Source organism: Capronia coronata (genome assembly GCF_000585585.1).
Source record: "Capronia coronata CBS 617.96 chromosome Unknown acBCG-supercont1.5, whole genome shotgun sequence".
In the NCBI taxonomy this organism is placed as follows: domain Eukaryota; kingdom Fungi; phylum Ascomycota; class Eurotiomycetes; order Chaetothyriales; family Herpotrichiellaceae; genus Capronia; species Capronia coronata.
The window spans coordinates 1,913,638-1,928,084 of record NW_006912897.1 but is presented as its reverse complement, the minus strand read 5'-3'; the positions used below and the strand labels follow the sequence as shown (position 1 = coordinate 1,928,084).

Sequence of the window (14,447 nt, the reverse complement as noted above, 5' to 3'; positions counted from 1 at the left end):
AGGACGAAGTCAAGGTGCTTCGAAGGAAAGTAGAAGTCCTTCAAGTCGACTTAGTAGAGTCGAAAGCTATCTACCAGGATTGGAGCTTCGATTTCTGTAAATTGAGCACCACCTACGATGATTTGAAGGCAGACTATGAGGCTTTGAAATTCGAAGGCTCCCATCTCGGCCACGATGCATCAGCTGTCGAGCTTGGCCGTGAACAAATTACGATCTCACAACTTCGACGTGAGGTGGAAGATACCAAGGGCGCACATAACCAACTGGAAGCCCAGTACAGTGCAATGTTCGCCGAGAATGAGACCTTTCGACGCGACAATGAGAACCTTCGGAGTGAAAATGAGGAGCTCCGAGGCGCACTTTCGGCTTTTGAGAACGTTCCAACTCGAGCAGAATTTGAAGACATCAAATTGCAGTTGTCAGAGGCCCAAAAGCAAGCGTCCGACGCCCAAGATCAAGCGGACCGGAACATGAAGTTTGCCATTGCCATGATAGGCATTGTCAAACAAGGCAGGAGCGAATTCCTTGTGACGACGATGCGGAACAACAGGATGATGGAGGAAAATACCCTTCGGGGGCAAGCGTCTGACCAACGCCTCTTAGAGACCTTGGCCGCCCACCAAACATCCTTCCACGTGTTTCCAGATGATGAAGAGAATCGGCAAGGCGGGCCAGATTGTTGCGAGGAAAATGCGGACAACACCTCTATTAGGATTCGCAGGCAGATGACAACGAGCAGTCCGGAGATGGTCCAACGGCTTCGACGGAGGATGTTTCAGACGAAGACGAGTCCAGAATTCCAACTAGGTTTCCAATCAGGTTTCCAACTAAAGAGGAGCTGGCCGCAAGGATGGCAAAATGTACATACCTCTCTTGAATCAGACATGTTAATTTGCTAGACCTCCCCCCTTAAGCCCGCTAGAATATGAACTCGTCGGTGGGGAAATTCATCCAATCGAAAGTAGACAGCTGTTGACTGAACCATGCTTCAGAGAGCGGCTCAATCCCATTGATTCCCGGATAAGACATTTCGCGTTGAAGTGTTGCTTCCGGGACCGCGTCCACTGCTGGAGGGGCGGTCTGGTCTTCGACGTTGCCCGGCTGTCTGTCTTCAGCAACATTTGTATGCGCTGTCGAAACCAATTAGCTTCCGGTAATGCTTGGTGGAGACTCTCTGGATGGGATCGGACATACTTTGACGTCCAGACGACTCAACCTGGGCTTTCAAAGCCTGTAGGACTGAAATGGCCTGGGGCGCTGAATGGATTTGCTCTTTGTAATGACCCAAGACGTGCAGACAGCGGTTCCATGAAGTAATGAACGACATGCCATCTGCTTCGACATTAAGGGCGGCGAGCCTTTGACCGGCTAGGAGAACGGTGGCTGCCCCAAATATGACTAGAGAAACATACATCAGGACAGGTTTCAAAATAGAAAGGTTTGTGAAGAGTGAAAAGGTGGGAGAGGTTCATACAGTAGACCGTGTGCCATCCTGAGCTTCGGTAGGTGCTGTGAAGATTTTGATAAATATTCTCAACAAGTTGGTGTGCCGTCTTGATACAGAGTCGACATGCGTTCCTCGCTAGAGCTTCATTGAGGCTTAAATCAGCTGTTGGGACTGGTGAGGAAGGGGTTGTTCGCCTCCTTTCTTCCTTTTCGGCATTCGCAAGAAGGATTGGCCGTAGCAGCAGTATACGCGTGTAAAGGAATCTGTTCAAGGACCACTAATCAGCTCTACGTTGTAACACATTCACTTCGATCGTACATACCTGCAGTACAAGACCTTGCTTTGCAGTGATACATGTTTGTTCTCTTCATTGACGCCAGAAACAGAGGCCGATGTGGGCTGCAAATAGTCTGGAACGCTGGCGATGAACACGTCAAGCCGATTGTTGAGATTCATGACGTCCGAGAGCATTTTTGTGAAGCTGTTCGCATCGCCATCTTGACTGGGAAACCTCTGGCAGTCCTCGATATAGAAGATGTTGAGAATGTCGTTTAAGATCTCGAAGAGCTTGGACGAGTAGACAGAGAGTCCCATGTAGGAAGGGTGGGAGGATGGCTGGGTTCCTTCGCCGTCGACTTGCAAGTAGTCGTCATCGATCAGGAGCGGGGTTTGGACATTCCAGATCTTTGAAATTATAGCAGGTCGTCCAAAAGTCATGGCTAGCAACCTAGGCGACCAGTGTCAGCAGGAAATCTGACAGACAGAGAAAATATCTCTAGCATGAGGGGAGTACGGTACCTGTCAAGAATGACACATGTATGCCATACCCTGCGCCTCATTTCTCGACCTAGCTGGTTCTCGTTCACTCGCATAGGTCGATCCAAATGTAAGCCGAGACTCTGGGCTACCCGGATAGCCAAGCCAATAGTGTTCCAGCATCGATTGGCATGCGTAGTAGATTGAAGATAGACACCCGTTAGAAGGAGCAGTTGCACCACGCCAAGCGATGTTGAGTCCATAACATCAAAGACGATGATCTTCCGGGACCGCTGGTAGAACTCGTCGCCCATGGTTGTCTTCTCAGCCGACATGACAAGATCGCTATACTGGCACCCCAGAGCAAAGACGAGATTCAGAGTTGCGGAAAAGACTAGCTCATCATTGTGGGCGGTGGCGCTGTTTGAGCTCGACGCGTTCTGAGGCACCCAGAGTCGTTCGTACTTTTCCATGAAACTCGTCTTATGGATGACGGGAAAGACCGGATGAACGAAGTCCCAGAAGCAAAGAACGAAGTTGTCAGCCATTGGACGAGATGGGTAGACAAAAGCGCGCGGGTCTTGATCCCGAATTATTTCTGGGGTGGACTGGGTCATTGGAGTGTTGGTGTCGACAAGGTGATCACTCGGGACAGCTTCATTCTCAGAGGAGCTGGATTGAGGTTGGCCGCCCCCTTTGGTCTTAGAAAGCCGCTGTATGAAAGATATTGTCGAAGAGTTGCCATACAAGACCTCTCGAGTGTCGCCGGGGGAAACCATCACCAAGCCATCCACCAATCCAGGTTCGGCAGGCGGTACCGAGTCCTGATTTTCCCTCGAGGTACCGTCAAGAGAAGCGGGTGAAACACCGGCGCTTACCACCCTCGGCGTCTGAGAGGCTCTTTCTTGTTCCATTCTCGCCAGTCTGCTCTCCAGTTCGGCAATATACCTAGTACCTCATCAGCTTCCGGATAGGGCATAGATACAAGTCCGAGAAGCAGGATCTACTCAGTGCCGTATTACCTGTTAGATGTCGACGGCTCATTGTAGACGCAGCTCATGCTGACACCGTTTCTCCGGCAGACAGAGCAGACAGGTCGGCCTCCATCACAGCGGACTTTGCGACGGCGGCATGTCCCGCATGCCACTTGGACCTTGCGCCGTTTGGCCGCTGGAGCTGAAGCAGAGTCATCTGGGACCATGTTCATACTTGATAGGCCATCATTGGAACTGCTGCCGCGAACAAGTCATGGCGTGTCCATAAAAATTGGGAGAAAAGACTTGGCCGGCGGAATCTCCGGCTGTTGCGATCTTTGGGGAAAAATGCGGGGCGCAGGGATCGCCGGCGGGATCCGGATCCACAACGATCCCTGGCAGTCTGTTGAGGCTATAGCTTCTTCCCCATTATAGGAGCCTCATGGTGGTCGTTGCCATGGTCATGCTTTCGAGAAGGTCTCCCTTTCCAACAAGGGGGTTTGGCTTTATATACCAGAGCCCATCAGCACTCCAAAATGAGTCTTCCACGACATACTCGAAGTGAATGAACATAATGTTGGGGATAGTATTGTTTTATTTCATCAAGAATTGGGACTAACTATGGTAGAATTCTCGGCCGGAGAAGGTCGAAACCTTTGTCCATATAGTCCTCCACTAGTTCACCTTAGCATCAGAGTCATGGAACTTGCCCAGACGGAACAGCTTCTTCGCATTCTCCCTGCCAACATCAGCGTAGGCCTTGGTGCCTCCCAGAGCCTTCTTGATGTTGTCTGCATCGCCGTCCCACCAGCCGCAGCCATTCTCGATCGTCTCGTATGGGTAGTCAACACTGAACAACAACTTGTCATGACCGAGGTAGTTGGCAACATACTCCAGGGTGGGGGTGGAGAAGTGGCCGCTGGTTGTCAGATAGATGTTTTCCTTGAAGTAGTGGAGGAGTGGTTTCTCGGCGAATGTGTCGCCGGCAGCCTTGGCCAGAGGTCGCTTGACATCTTCGAACCAGTGGTTGATGCGCCAGAAGTCGAAGGGGATATGTTCTCCGAGATGGCCGACAATGATCTTCAGCTTAGGGAAGCGGTCAAAGACGCCGTTGCTGATGATGCCGAGGAGGTGCAGAGAGACCCCGTTGGCGAAGCTCAAGGGTGGTCCAATCAAGTATTTGCGCTGGGCGTACTGCTGTTGAAGGTAGGAGCCCATTGGCGCTGCAGGATGGATGTAGATTGGCACGTCGAGTTTCACAACTTCAGCCCAGAAGACGTCGTAGGCTGGTTGGTCGTAGAACAGGTACGTCTCGCCATCCGGCCCGGCGTGTTGAACATCGTTGAGAAGTGCACCGTGGAAGCCGAACTCCTTCACGCAGCGACGCAATTCAGCGGCAGCCTGGGCCGGGTCATGCATAGAAAGAGTGGCAAAGGCACCGAGACGATCACGATGGCCTTTGATCTCGTTGGCGATGTAGTTGTTGATCTCGGTTGCGCGTTTTTCGGCAGTGGCCTTGTCCGAGATGCCCTGAATGCCGGGGACGGTCAGGGAAAGAATGGTATATCCAATCCCATGTGCATCCGAGAGGGTCACACGCTCAGTGGTGATTGATTTGATCTGTCGCATATACCGTTCCAGGTCATTGGGGGCGATGTACAAGGCCGCCTGATCACGACTGGCCTCAGCCTGGTCAGGAAGCTCGTACGCTTCTTCGAGGGAGACCTTTCCGAGCATCTTGAGATGAGGACAAGAAAAAAGTGTTAAGTGTTTGGTTGTAAGTCTTTGGTTGCTTGAGAGGCTGGTTGCGTGGTATACTCGACTTTGTGTTGTTGGAGAAGTCCTTACCGATATGCCTTCGCTGTCGAGGATATAAATACCCTCGAAGATGATGACTTCATGGTTGGAAAGTGTCTCAAACGGGATTCCGTTCGGCCACGGCGGATGCCAGAGTCTGATCTCTTTCCATACCAGATCAACTCATATCCAATGGACTGAATATTTTATGTCACAACCTTCCGTATGAAGCCGCTCAGCTCGACATCGAACCACGACATCCTGCTCGGTGGTCACCCGAAGCGCTCGGTAGTGATCCGAAGTTTCGGTGAGAAACCGAAACTTACGGTACCGCCGGATAGCACGAGCTCCAGGCAAGTAAATTTTCATGATTTAGTATCGGCATGTAATGGTACGATCTGGCGGATCTGATCGGAGATGTCAACAACTAGACCACTAGAAATGGACTGGGCGATAGTTGCAATTGCTGTGTTCACATTGAGGCACGCGCACCGCAACAAGTTCTGGATTGGGGAGCTTGGGGACTTACTATCATGTTGGTTTCCGGCTCGTCGCTTCATCTTGCTGCAAGCCATCCATACCATGTACCATCTCTCGGCGGCGCGTTCACTGACGTGGCTAGGTGAATACGTCGACTTGTATCCCGACGTCGTCTGTGTGTAGAATCGCCAAATTAGAGGGGTGGTAGGAGCTGTACCTGCAGAAGCACAAGAGAAGTGAAGACAGCACAACCCTTGATGGCATGAACCCATGAGTCTTGAGTGTATTTACTGATCTAGGCAGAAAAGCATACATACAGGGGATCGCAATTGTAAATTGATGATCGTGTCATGATGGGCAGCACAAGACTAAAAGGCATCACCAGAGGTTGTCAAGGTGGGCGACGCGAGACCAAGAAGCATTCCCCAATAATGGTATCGTTGTCAGGGTACGCCGTATCTCCAGAACGAGCATATCATTGTACTATATCAGGTAATCTACTCATGGTCCCTAATTCTCCGGTGTTGCATTCTCAGTCTTCTCGGAATCGAGCTCTTGGATTTCCTTGATGGTTTCCACCATCTTTAGCACCGCTTCCATGCCCTCGATATCCTTTTCAACCTTGCCCACGAGCTCTTCTTGTGCCCCAGGACGACCAAAATCGAGTTTCCGAGCGAGCTCCCCGTCTTCTTTCAAACGCCTTTGAATGCTCCCGTCCGCATCCTTGTACAAAAAGAGCATATTCAATTCTTGCTCCGTGCGACTCCAATATGAGCTTCCATGGGAGAAGCCAGCACCGTGGTGACTGAAGCCGGAGCCCTCCGTAATATACCCCTTACAGAGCTGTGTGAAAGCAATTTCACCTAGCCAGGTTTCGGCGGGGTCGGAGCACAGATATAAAACGTGTTGATGCAACTCGAATGTACCGGGAAACCGTCTCTCGGTCGCGGCGTGGAACAAATTCATCACGTAGTTGGAGCAAGTATGCTTTGCGTGCGCTCTAAGCCTCTTGATGACCTGGTCCGAGAATCCCACTTCCAGGAATGGTACATGCCGCGGCTTGTCATAGCCGGCCCTGATGTCCAGATCGCGACGGAGATCTCTGACGAAATGTTCGACGACGGACCGGCGGTTATGATCCTGTTCGTGCAGTTTGTTGACAGTTACCATCTTTGAAGTCGGTGTATCTCCTCAGCCCTGTATGTACCAGTCCGGTGGACCATGACTTGGTCGTGTTGACTGCGCGATCTATTTGAACAGCGATCTTGTCGCTCTCTGGACCGCCACTTAGATACAGTGGATATCATCCAGGATCTCGACACATTAACGGTTTGTCATGGGCAAACCCAGCCTGTCACATAACAAGTTGGTGTATTGACAAGGGAAATCCGGGGCAAGCGCCGCATTCGTCTTCAAAGCTTTTTTGGTCGGGTGCGTGAGCATTCTCTCGTGCCGTGCCAACTGGCGGGTGATGCATGACCGGATAAAGTCATCGTCCACGGAAGCGAACATCAACAGGATCTGCGTCCTCGCCTGCTCTGCTGTTTCTGGATTGGTCATCAGCCCTCTTAAGGACGTTGAAATTCCTTTATATTCCTTTTGTATGATGGCGTCAACCGGGCCGAGGCGTCCGAGTGACTCGAATATAGCCAGATGATACTGCGCATGCTCGTCGACATAATCCTCTGTCAGGTCAGTGGAAAGGGGAATGTCACGATACTAACGTAAATAATACACCCGATCTTGCCTACATCTTTTTTCCAACTTCACAACAGACTGCCGAAAACGCTCGACTGGGTCTTTCTCGAGTATGGCGGAGGCAGCTGTGAGATATGTTCCACACAAGCGTGTCACCGAGTCGGTTGGAGTTCCCCAGGCCGTATGGCTTCTATACAAAACAATCAGCCAGACATAAACACACAATGCCTGCGACGGCTCCTTTTGTTCCTCCGTGGGCTCGTCAGGCCTGGCCAATGTCACATCTTTCAAGAGCTCGAGGACAAAGTGAATGCCGAAGAAGACATCGTGAGCAATGCTTGCAGTTCCTGTTCGATTGCATAGTTCGGCCAGGAGCTCCGCATAGAAGGGCATTCTCGGGAAACCCCCGGGCCCTGCATCTTGCGTCGTCGACGATGAAGCGCCGCTCGACTCATCCGAGTTGGGAGGACCTCTCGGCTTTTTGGCCTGCTCGCTGGTCGAAGCCGCTTCAGGCTTTCTCTTGTTGCATGTTGCCATGGTGGCAGCTGGGTCCATGTCGGGACACCAGAAGATTCAATACTAAGGTCAAAGACAGACCTGGAGGGCACCTATAATGGACATAGACAGCACAGAGGCACGTCACGCTTCCAATATAAGCAGAAAAACAATCGAACAACTGTAGCTGGCCATCAATACCATGGGAGACGGAACCAAGAGCAACAAGAATATTCCAAGATTTGGAGTATAGGTATACATATCACCGACCCGCGACTTCCTCCTTGCATGTCCCTGCCTTGGCAAGGATGTTGCAGGCGTTCTCTTGAACGGCAACTGCGCGGGGGTGAACAAGCATCCTGGTCCTTTCGCCGGTGTAATCTTCTACTACCCCATTGTTTGATTGTTCCAACATGATCCTTTAGCAATGTATTGGCAATAGAATACTAGTAGTTGTCACAAGCTTCGATTTCTCTGCGGCATTCGTCAAGGCCCGAAAATGGCGTTGAGCAAGTAGGGCGCCGCAGCATCTGGACCCGGACTCTCTAGCATTCTGTAGATCCTGTTTCCCGACTTGTTGCCCAACCAGTTGCCCCTGTCGTGAGGAACCTCGCCATCACTATTCCTCCGCTTGCGAGATCTCTTGTCACCGACGGTCATGCCTCGAGTCCACTGCCCTGCGGTCTCGACCCTGATGTCCTCAGGACTGCGGGCGCTAGGTTTCCAACGCGAATCATCCTGTGTCAGGACATACCAGATACACAGCGGATCGTGGAGGGCAAGAGCGGCACCTTCGCCTTCATGGCCGATGTGCAGACGCTCCATTTTATCGAGCATAGGGTCCATGAACGCGGTAACCCATTGCGCCAAGGGGCTGCCTTGTTTGGCTAGATCGGATGCATATGCCGTGAACGCACCGCGGCTGAGCATATGGGACTCGGTGATGTCCAGCGACATGAGCTTGAGATTGAGTTGTTTCGACAGACGTGGCGGGTACGCTGGTAAGTCGACCGATCGCGACCCTGCATTCGCGATGGGCATTGTGGAAGATGGAATTGGAGAACTCAATGCATATACCCGTGCTGCAGCGTACGGGTCGGCGTAGACATTGAATTCGGCCACGGGGGTCACGTTTCCGATGCCGTCGACTGTGCCGCCCATGCTGATGACTTCCTTGCAGCGCAGAAAGGTTTCGGGGTCCTCGGCGGCGGCGAGGGCAAAGTTTGTGAGAGGGCCAATGGAGATCAAAGTGATGGTGTTTGGTTCATTTTCTCTCAGGAGACGCAGGATCTCTTTGTGGGCGGGCACGAGTGAAGGGATGAACGTTTTCGTTGGCTCCTCTAGATCTGTTTCTTCCTTGGCGGTCTCGGTCAGGAATGAGTCTGGAGGCGGCTCTTCAAATAGGGTCTTCCAACTTTCTTCGGGGGAGAAGTGAGGGTGAGTGGTGTGCGTTCCGGCCAGTCCATCGACGCCATGGAAGTAGTCAGCGCTTTCAATCCTGTCTTGCAATGGTTCATCTGCGCCAATTGCCACGATGGGCTTGAATTGGGTGATTCCGTCAAATCCAAGTGGCTTGCCGTTCTCCTTTCGCCATTTTAGCTCCTTTTCCAAAATGTGGAAGATGGCCACCACGTTCCGTAGACAGCTTTTCACGTCGACATTGCCAAAGGTTATTGAGACGAGCATGACTTCTAGATCTTCTGCCTTGGCTGCGAATGCCAGCAACATTGCCAGTACATCGTCCACGCCGGGGTCGGTGTCGATGATGATGCGATTTTTGGGAGCCATGACGGTCAGTCAACGTAGTCTGGTTGCTCAATTAGGAAACTCGAGATCAGAGAACAGGTGTTGTTGCCTGGCGTATGAAGGGAGCTCGTCAGATCACCAACAACAGTGGCTAAACGTGTGCCGCGACAGTTCACTGACAGCCGCGAGATACACGACGAGGAGGCAGACGATAACGATTGAAGGAGAAGGACCGTCAGGAAATCTGCTGGTGAGGTGGATTGAACAGTCCCAAGAGCCTGCTTACGAGTCGCTTGTGGAATGGTGCACAGGCGACAACTAGACTCGGAGATCCGACGGAGTGATGAATACCCGAAACTCGCCCGAGTCATGTCAAAGCTTTAATTCCCCATGTCATGACTCGGAAACCAAACTGCGATGCGAACTCCATCCTCCTCGCAGGCTACGTGTAGGACTACGACTCTAATTCCCTTGTTCATGTGGACTTTTGGTATCTCTCTATAGCTGTGCTCATCGCTACACACAGAGAGAGGCTTAAAACGATGGGCCGTCCCAGATGCACTCGGCTGTCTTTTGTGAACGCTCAGATATGCAGACGTCGCCGGTTGAAGTAGATTCACTCCCCTGATTGGCAGGATCCCACGCAGATTGGATCAAAATCTCGCAGGCCGCCATGCATGCTCGTCTCGCATAGTCTCGTACTCCTCGTTATATGGTGGCTCGTGTAATTTCCAGTCACCTCATCGCGACGGGCAGACCTCAGCGTCTAGTATACCTTCTTCTTCTCGTCAACGCTTAATTGACCCGGACCCATGTTCACCAACAGGAGAAGCCCGCCCATGATGGATAGGATCTGGAAGAAGTCGTACTTGGCAAAGTCTTTGTGAGGATGGTTTTTGTGAAGCTGCGGCCACAAAGTTAGCATGTTCTTCAAGATGGCAGGGATGGTTCAACTCACTGTCCAGAAGTTGTTGACGAGCACGTTGAACACGCTCAACAGGAGAACCAAGATGATGGCACTGAGCTTGGCCTTGAAACCAACCACAACCATCACGCAAGCCACAAATCCAATCAGACTGACCAGGACTCGCCCGATACTCCATTCACCAGCGAAAACAAAGCCGATGAAGAGGAAGATGAGAAGAACTCTGCCTCCGAGTTGGATGTACATTTTCTTGTCCTTCTCGTCCATTGTGGGGAGCCCAGCAAATACCCTGCTCTTCTTGACAAAGCTATCCCCGAGCACCATGAGAAGACCGCCGATGACCGACAAGTTGCGGAGGAAGAAATTGAGGTCGAAGATGAGCCCGTATCCAAGAGCTTGCACGACCACGACGGAGAGCAGTCCACCAACTGCATATTCTCCATATCGGCGCATAATGACCAGCGTAGAGCAGACGGACATGGTGATCACGTTGAAGATCAAGAACAAATGTGTGATGCCCCAAGGAACTGTCCTCGTCGTCAGAATCTGGCACCTAGCTGCTTGTCAAGTCTCACTCACTATGTCTGAAATCCCTCAAGTATGTGAGCTGATCGTTCCATTGTGTGATAATTCTTATAGCATCTTCGATGAATGTGACAACGATGAGGAATCGACCGATGGCAGGGAGGTAACTATATTCATATGGGGTCAGGACACGGTCTGCAGAAGAACAATACGAAAGAAATACTTACGGCTTCAGAGGTTCGCCCATGGTAGTCAGCCAGTCCTCAATCTTGCTTGTTTGTTCTCTGATCTGATCCAGAGGACTCGGGTCGCTGGTGGCCTCGCTAGTCCGCTGAGAAGCAAATTGGTTGTTCATCCCCAGGTTATACCCAGCAGTTCCTCGTATTTGCGCCATGGTGACACGTGTGCTTTGCCGTGCGGACGACGAACAGGAGGAAACGAAAGGAGGCGGTAGTCGGTCAAAGGAGGGCGAGGCAATTCGAACACGGTTCGGGCGTGATTGTCTGTTGGTAACAAGGGGGAGCAGGAGAAGGAATCAAAATAAATAGAGGAAACGAATCGAGAAATTGCGTGGGGCAAGATCGTGGTTTGGTTGAAGTTGAATGCTGTCAAGTTTCCGCAGGTGTGAGATTATATCGATCCGCACCCAACTGCTCACTTGTGAGACCAATGTGAATGGACAGAAAGGGGAGTTCTAGCTGGTGAACATGAGTAAGTAGACGGGCAGTCAGCAACCTTGGTGCAATGAGCGAATTCAAGACCTGCGCTGCAACTTATTCAAGTTGTCAGCGGTATTCGACCAATTGTAGGTAGTTAACACGCTGGCCAAACCGGGGAGGGAAAACAACTCGCTATCCTTCATCTCTAACCAATGAGTTGAGACCGGAGGATATTCAGCCCCTGATGGTCGGTTCTGACTGCCATCTTTCAGCAATTCGGTTTACCCTCGGCTGTCAGGTCTGGCTGAGCTGTATACAGATCAACAATAAGCAGAACAACATCTGTGATATTTTCGAACAATTCTAATGCTTATTTGGCCATTGCGATCTCCTTTGTATTAGGAGCGTCGCATCTCTGACACTTTTGCTTTGCCGCTCACGGCCCTATCATTCTCCATGCGTCTCGAATGGATCAATGCCGAAAGTGAACGCTTCCCAAACAGATGTGCAAACCAGCGCCTTGATATAGGTATGCATCTCGAATATCAACAATAATACAGTCCAGACTCCCAGTAAACCATGATCAGAGTTGCAGCACATGTACCCTCCTGTGCGAATGTTGTCAAGCCTCCCATTCGGCGTCCTTGAACGATGGGTCCATCACAGGCTCGATGGACTGAAATCGATTGACGTTCTCGATTCGTGGCTTGACCCCGTTCTCCTTGGTGCCGTTAGTCACAGACTTGTTGGGCATTGTGACTGGTCGCACAATCGACGAGCTGGCCTCACTGCTCGTATCGTTATCCTTCTTGACCTTCTTCTTCCCTTTCTTTGTCGTCACTGGCTCCCATTTCTCTTCCCCGGCAAGTTCAGTCGCCCACTTGTCTTGCTCTTCTTCATTCACTTCATCAGCCCAGCTAGCTTGAGCATGTAGCGCAGGTCGAGCCAGCCTTTCCCGACTGGAAGCGGCCAAGGCATTGGTTTCCTTCTCCCCGACCTCTTGACGAACAGCGTTGGCGTTGGCATTGTCCATGTCAGTGACGGGGCTGATGATAGTCGGGAGAGGCTTAGCACTGACTGCACCATTAGGCACGTCGGATTTGACAGCTGGTGTTGCCCCAGTGTCGAACGTATCCAAAAGTGGGACAGCCTCTGTCTTGGGTGGCTCTTGAACAGACTTCTGGGGGCTTGGCTTCCCAGTCTGCCATGGATTTTGTTTGGCGGTGAACGAATTTGCTTTGGTTTGGTTGGAGGTCCCTTCTGCCAGCCTCGCCGTACGAAGCTGTTGCTGCTTCTTGGCCTCATGCACACGGTCGGCTTCTTCCCGTAATGCTTTCTGCTCGGCTGCTTTAGCCTGTCGTTGTCTTTGCTTTTTTGACAATACAGGCTCAAAGGCTTTAGGAGTTGTCTTGGGAGCACTTTTGGTGGTAGTCTCCTTGACATCCGTCAATCTCAGGGTCGTTGGTTTTGGAGCCGGTGCTTCTAACATGTCTGAAACGTCTCCTGCTCGGGAAGTCGGAGCGGTTGAGACAGGGCCAGTAGAAGGTGATCCAACCGGTGAAAGATCATCATCTGCATCGCGGCCAGTCGTCGAAGAGTCCTCGGTGGAAAGACCGGAAACTCCCTTATTGGGATGGTTCCCTTGAGAAGTCTTCCTCGCAGCACGTCGTTCCTTCTTGCTTGAGCCTTGCGACTTAGAAGACTCCAATTTCGTACCAGCTTGTGCCTTGGCAAGTTGCTGGGCGAACTCCTTGTTACTCATCCCACCATCCTCGTCTCGTGGTAGGCTAACCTGGTGACCATTTGTAGTTTCAGCAACCACCGTGTTGTCGACTGGTGCAGAGATCAGTTTCCTCCTCTTACTGGCCTTGCCTTCTGGGGCACTTGTCGGGGTAGAGGTTCCACTGCTGATATTGTCGAGCCGACTGGCATGTGCGCGCTTAGTTTTGTTACGTTTGGCAGTCGGCTTCAGTGCCGTATCTTTTGTTTCTGGCCTAGCCGCCGCCTGCCCCGTAATCTTGCTGAAGAGTTCCGGGTTATAGTATTTTGTAAGGGCCGCAGTGAGCGCGAGGAGTGCTACCCAAGAAGCGGCGGTCGACCACATCTTGGATGGTGCCAGGTTGTCGGTAGCAATAATGATCGTGATATAGATTGAGACAAGGTATTCGGACAGGAAGATACTCTGTCAATGGAGACCTCTACTCTCAACAAAGTATCAACTGGAGCCAAGAGAGGGACGCGGCGCAGCCAAGCAAGGGATGTGCTACTTCAGAGCTGGAGTCGCGAGCCAAGAGCCTTGAGGAGAGAGCGTGAATTGTAGGTAGCTTTGTAACGAGAGGCTTCAAATGAGGAAATGAAGTAGTGCGTGAACAGTAGATGTCTGCTTAGGACAGTAGCTGGTTGAGGAGCTGATTGAAATGTCTCGGGAGTATGGATGGCTCGTTGCTGCGATGCTGTGGGTTTTGGAACGAGACTCGGGGAGGTAGAGGCAGGGCAGGCCTGACACTGCAGTGGAGACAACTGTAACCCGCGACAGGTCCTGGACTGGATGATGAGGACTTGCTACATGATGTTAGACAGAAGTGCATGGACGATTCCGCGTCATCAGTTCACCACGTACCCTGTTGTGTGTCGACTTGTCACGGATAAGCGCGATAAAGACAGCAGTATTTTTGTCTAAAGAGGAAGAAAGGGAGAGCTCTGCTTGGTGTAAGATTCAGCTGTCAGTGTCCTCGTACAGCGAGGAAGTAAGAGCAAACGCGGATGTTGTGTTGAGTGGTGATCTTAACAGAGTGGTCCGATGGTCGGTCCTCGTGGAGAGACGGAGAGCAACCGCAGCTGTTAGTGAAGGTGCACCATCTAGTCCTGTTACTGTGCTAATTAGGTGACTGCAACCCCTCACAATACATCCTTCAGCTAATTCGAGTCTGTCTCTCGTTTGTATC

The 14,447-nt window shown here is 51.5% G+C and overlaps 6 protein-coding genes across 6 annotated transcripts; all 6 read right to left on the bottom strand.

Moving 5' to 3' along the window:
* Positions 1-1,750: 1,750 nt before the first annotated feature.
* A1O1_06369 (uncharacterized protein) lies at positions 1,751-3,117 on the bottom strand (the record flags this gene model as incomplete). The annotated part of the gene is made up of 2 exons (XM_007727248.1): positions 1,751-2,131; positions 2,275-3,117. 2 exons carry the CDS (start codon positions 3,115-3,117, stop codon positions 1,751-1,753), a joined length of 1,224 nt encoding a protein of 407 aa, XP_007725438.1.
* Positions 3,118-3,852: 735 nt separating this feature from the next.
* Positions 3,853-4,914, bottom strand: A1O1_06368 (metal-dependent hydrolase; the record flags this gene model as incomplete). Its single annotated transcript, XM_007727247.1, has 1 exon — positions 3,853-4,914. One exon carries the CDS (start codon positions 4,912-4,914, stop codon positions 3,853-3,855), a length of 1,062 nt encoding a protein of 353 aa, XP_007725437.1.
* A 1,050-nt stretch (positions 4,915-5,964) lies between these two features.
* Positions 5,965-6,624, bottom strand: A1O1_06367 (uncharacterized protein; the record flags this gene model as incomplete). Its single annotated transcript, XM_007727246.1, has 1 exon — positions 5,965-6,624. One exon carries the CDS (start codon positions 6,622-6,624, stop codon positions 5,965-5,967), a length of 660 nt encoding a protein of 219 aa, XP_007725436.1.
* A 1,509-nt stretch (positions 6,625-8,133) lies between these two features.
* Positions 8,134-9,435, bottom strand: A1O1_06366 (DNA glycosylase; the record flags this gene model as incomplete). The annotated part of the gene is made up of 1 exon (XM_007727245.1): positions 8,134-9,435. The coding sequence occupies one exon, from the start codon at positions 9,433-9,435 to the stop codon at positions 8,134-8,136; it is 1,302 nt and encodes a 433-aa protein (XP_007725435.1).
* Positions 9,436-10,159: 724 nt separating this feature from the next.
* Positions 10,160-11,237, bottom strand: A1O1_06365 (uncharacterized protein; the record flags this gene model as incomplete). Its single annotated transcript, XM_007727244.1, has 4 exons — positions 10,160-10,297; positions 10,352-10,845; positions 10,898-11,010; positions 11,071-11,237. The coding sequence occupies 4 exons, from the start codon at positions 11,235-11,237 to the stop codon at positions 10,160-10,162; spliced, it is 912 nt and encodes a 303-aa protein (XP_007725434.1).
* An 887-nt stretch (positions 11,238-12,124) lies between these two features.
* A1O1_06364 (uncharacterized protein) lies at positions 12,125-13,606 on the bottom strand (the record flags this gene model as incomplete). The annotated part of the gene is made up of 1 exon (XM_007727243.1): positions 12,125-13,606. The coding sequence occupies one exon, from the start codon at positions 13,604-13,606 to the stop codon at positions 12,125-12,127; it is 1,482 nt and encodes a 493-aa protein (XP_007725433.1).
* Positions 13,607-14,447: the final 841 nt, after the last annotated feature.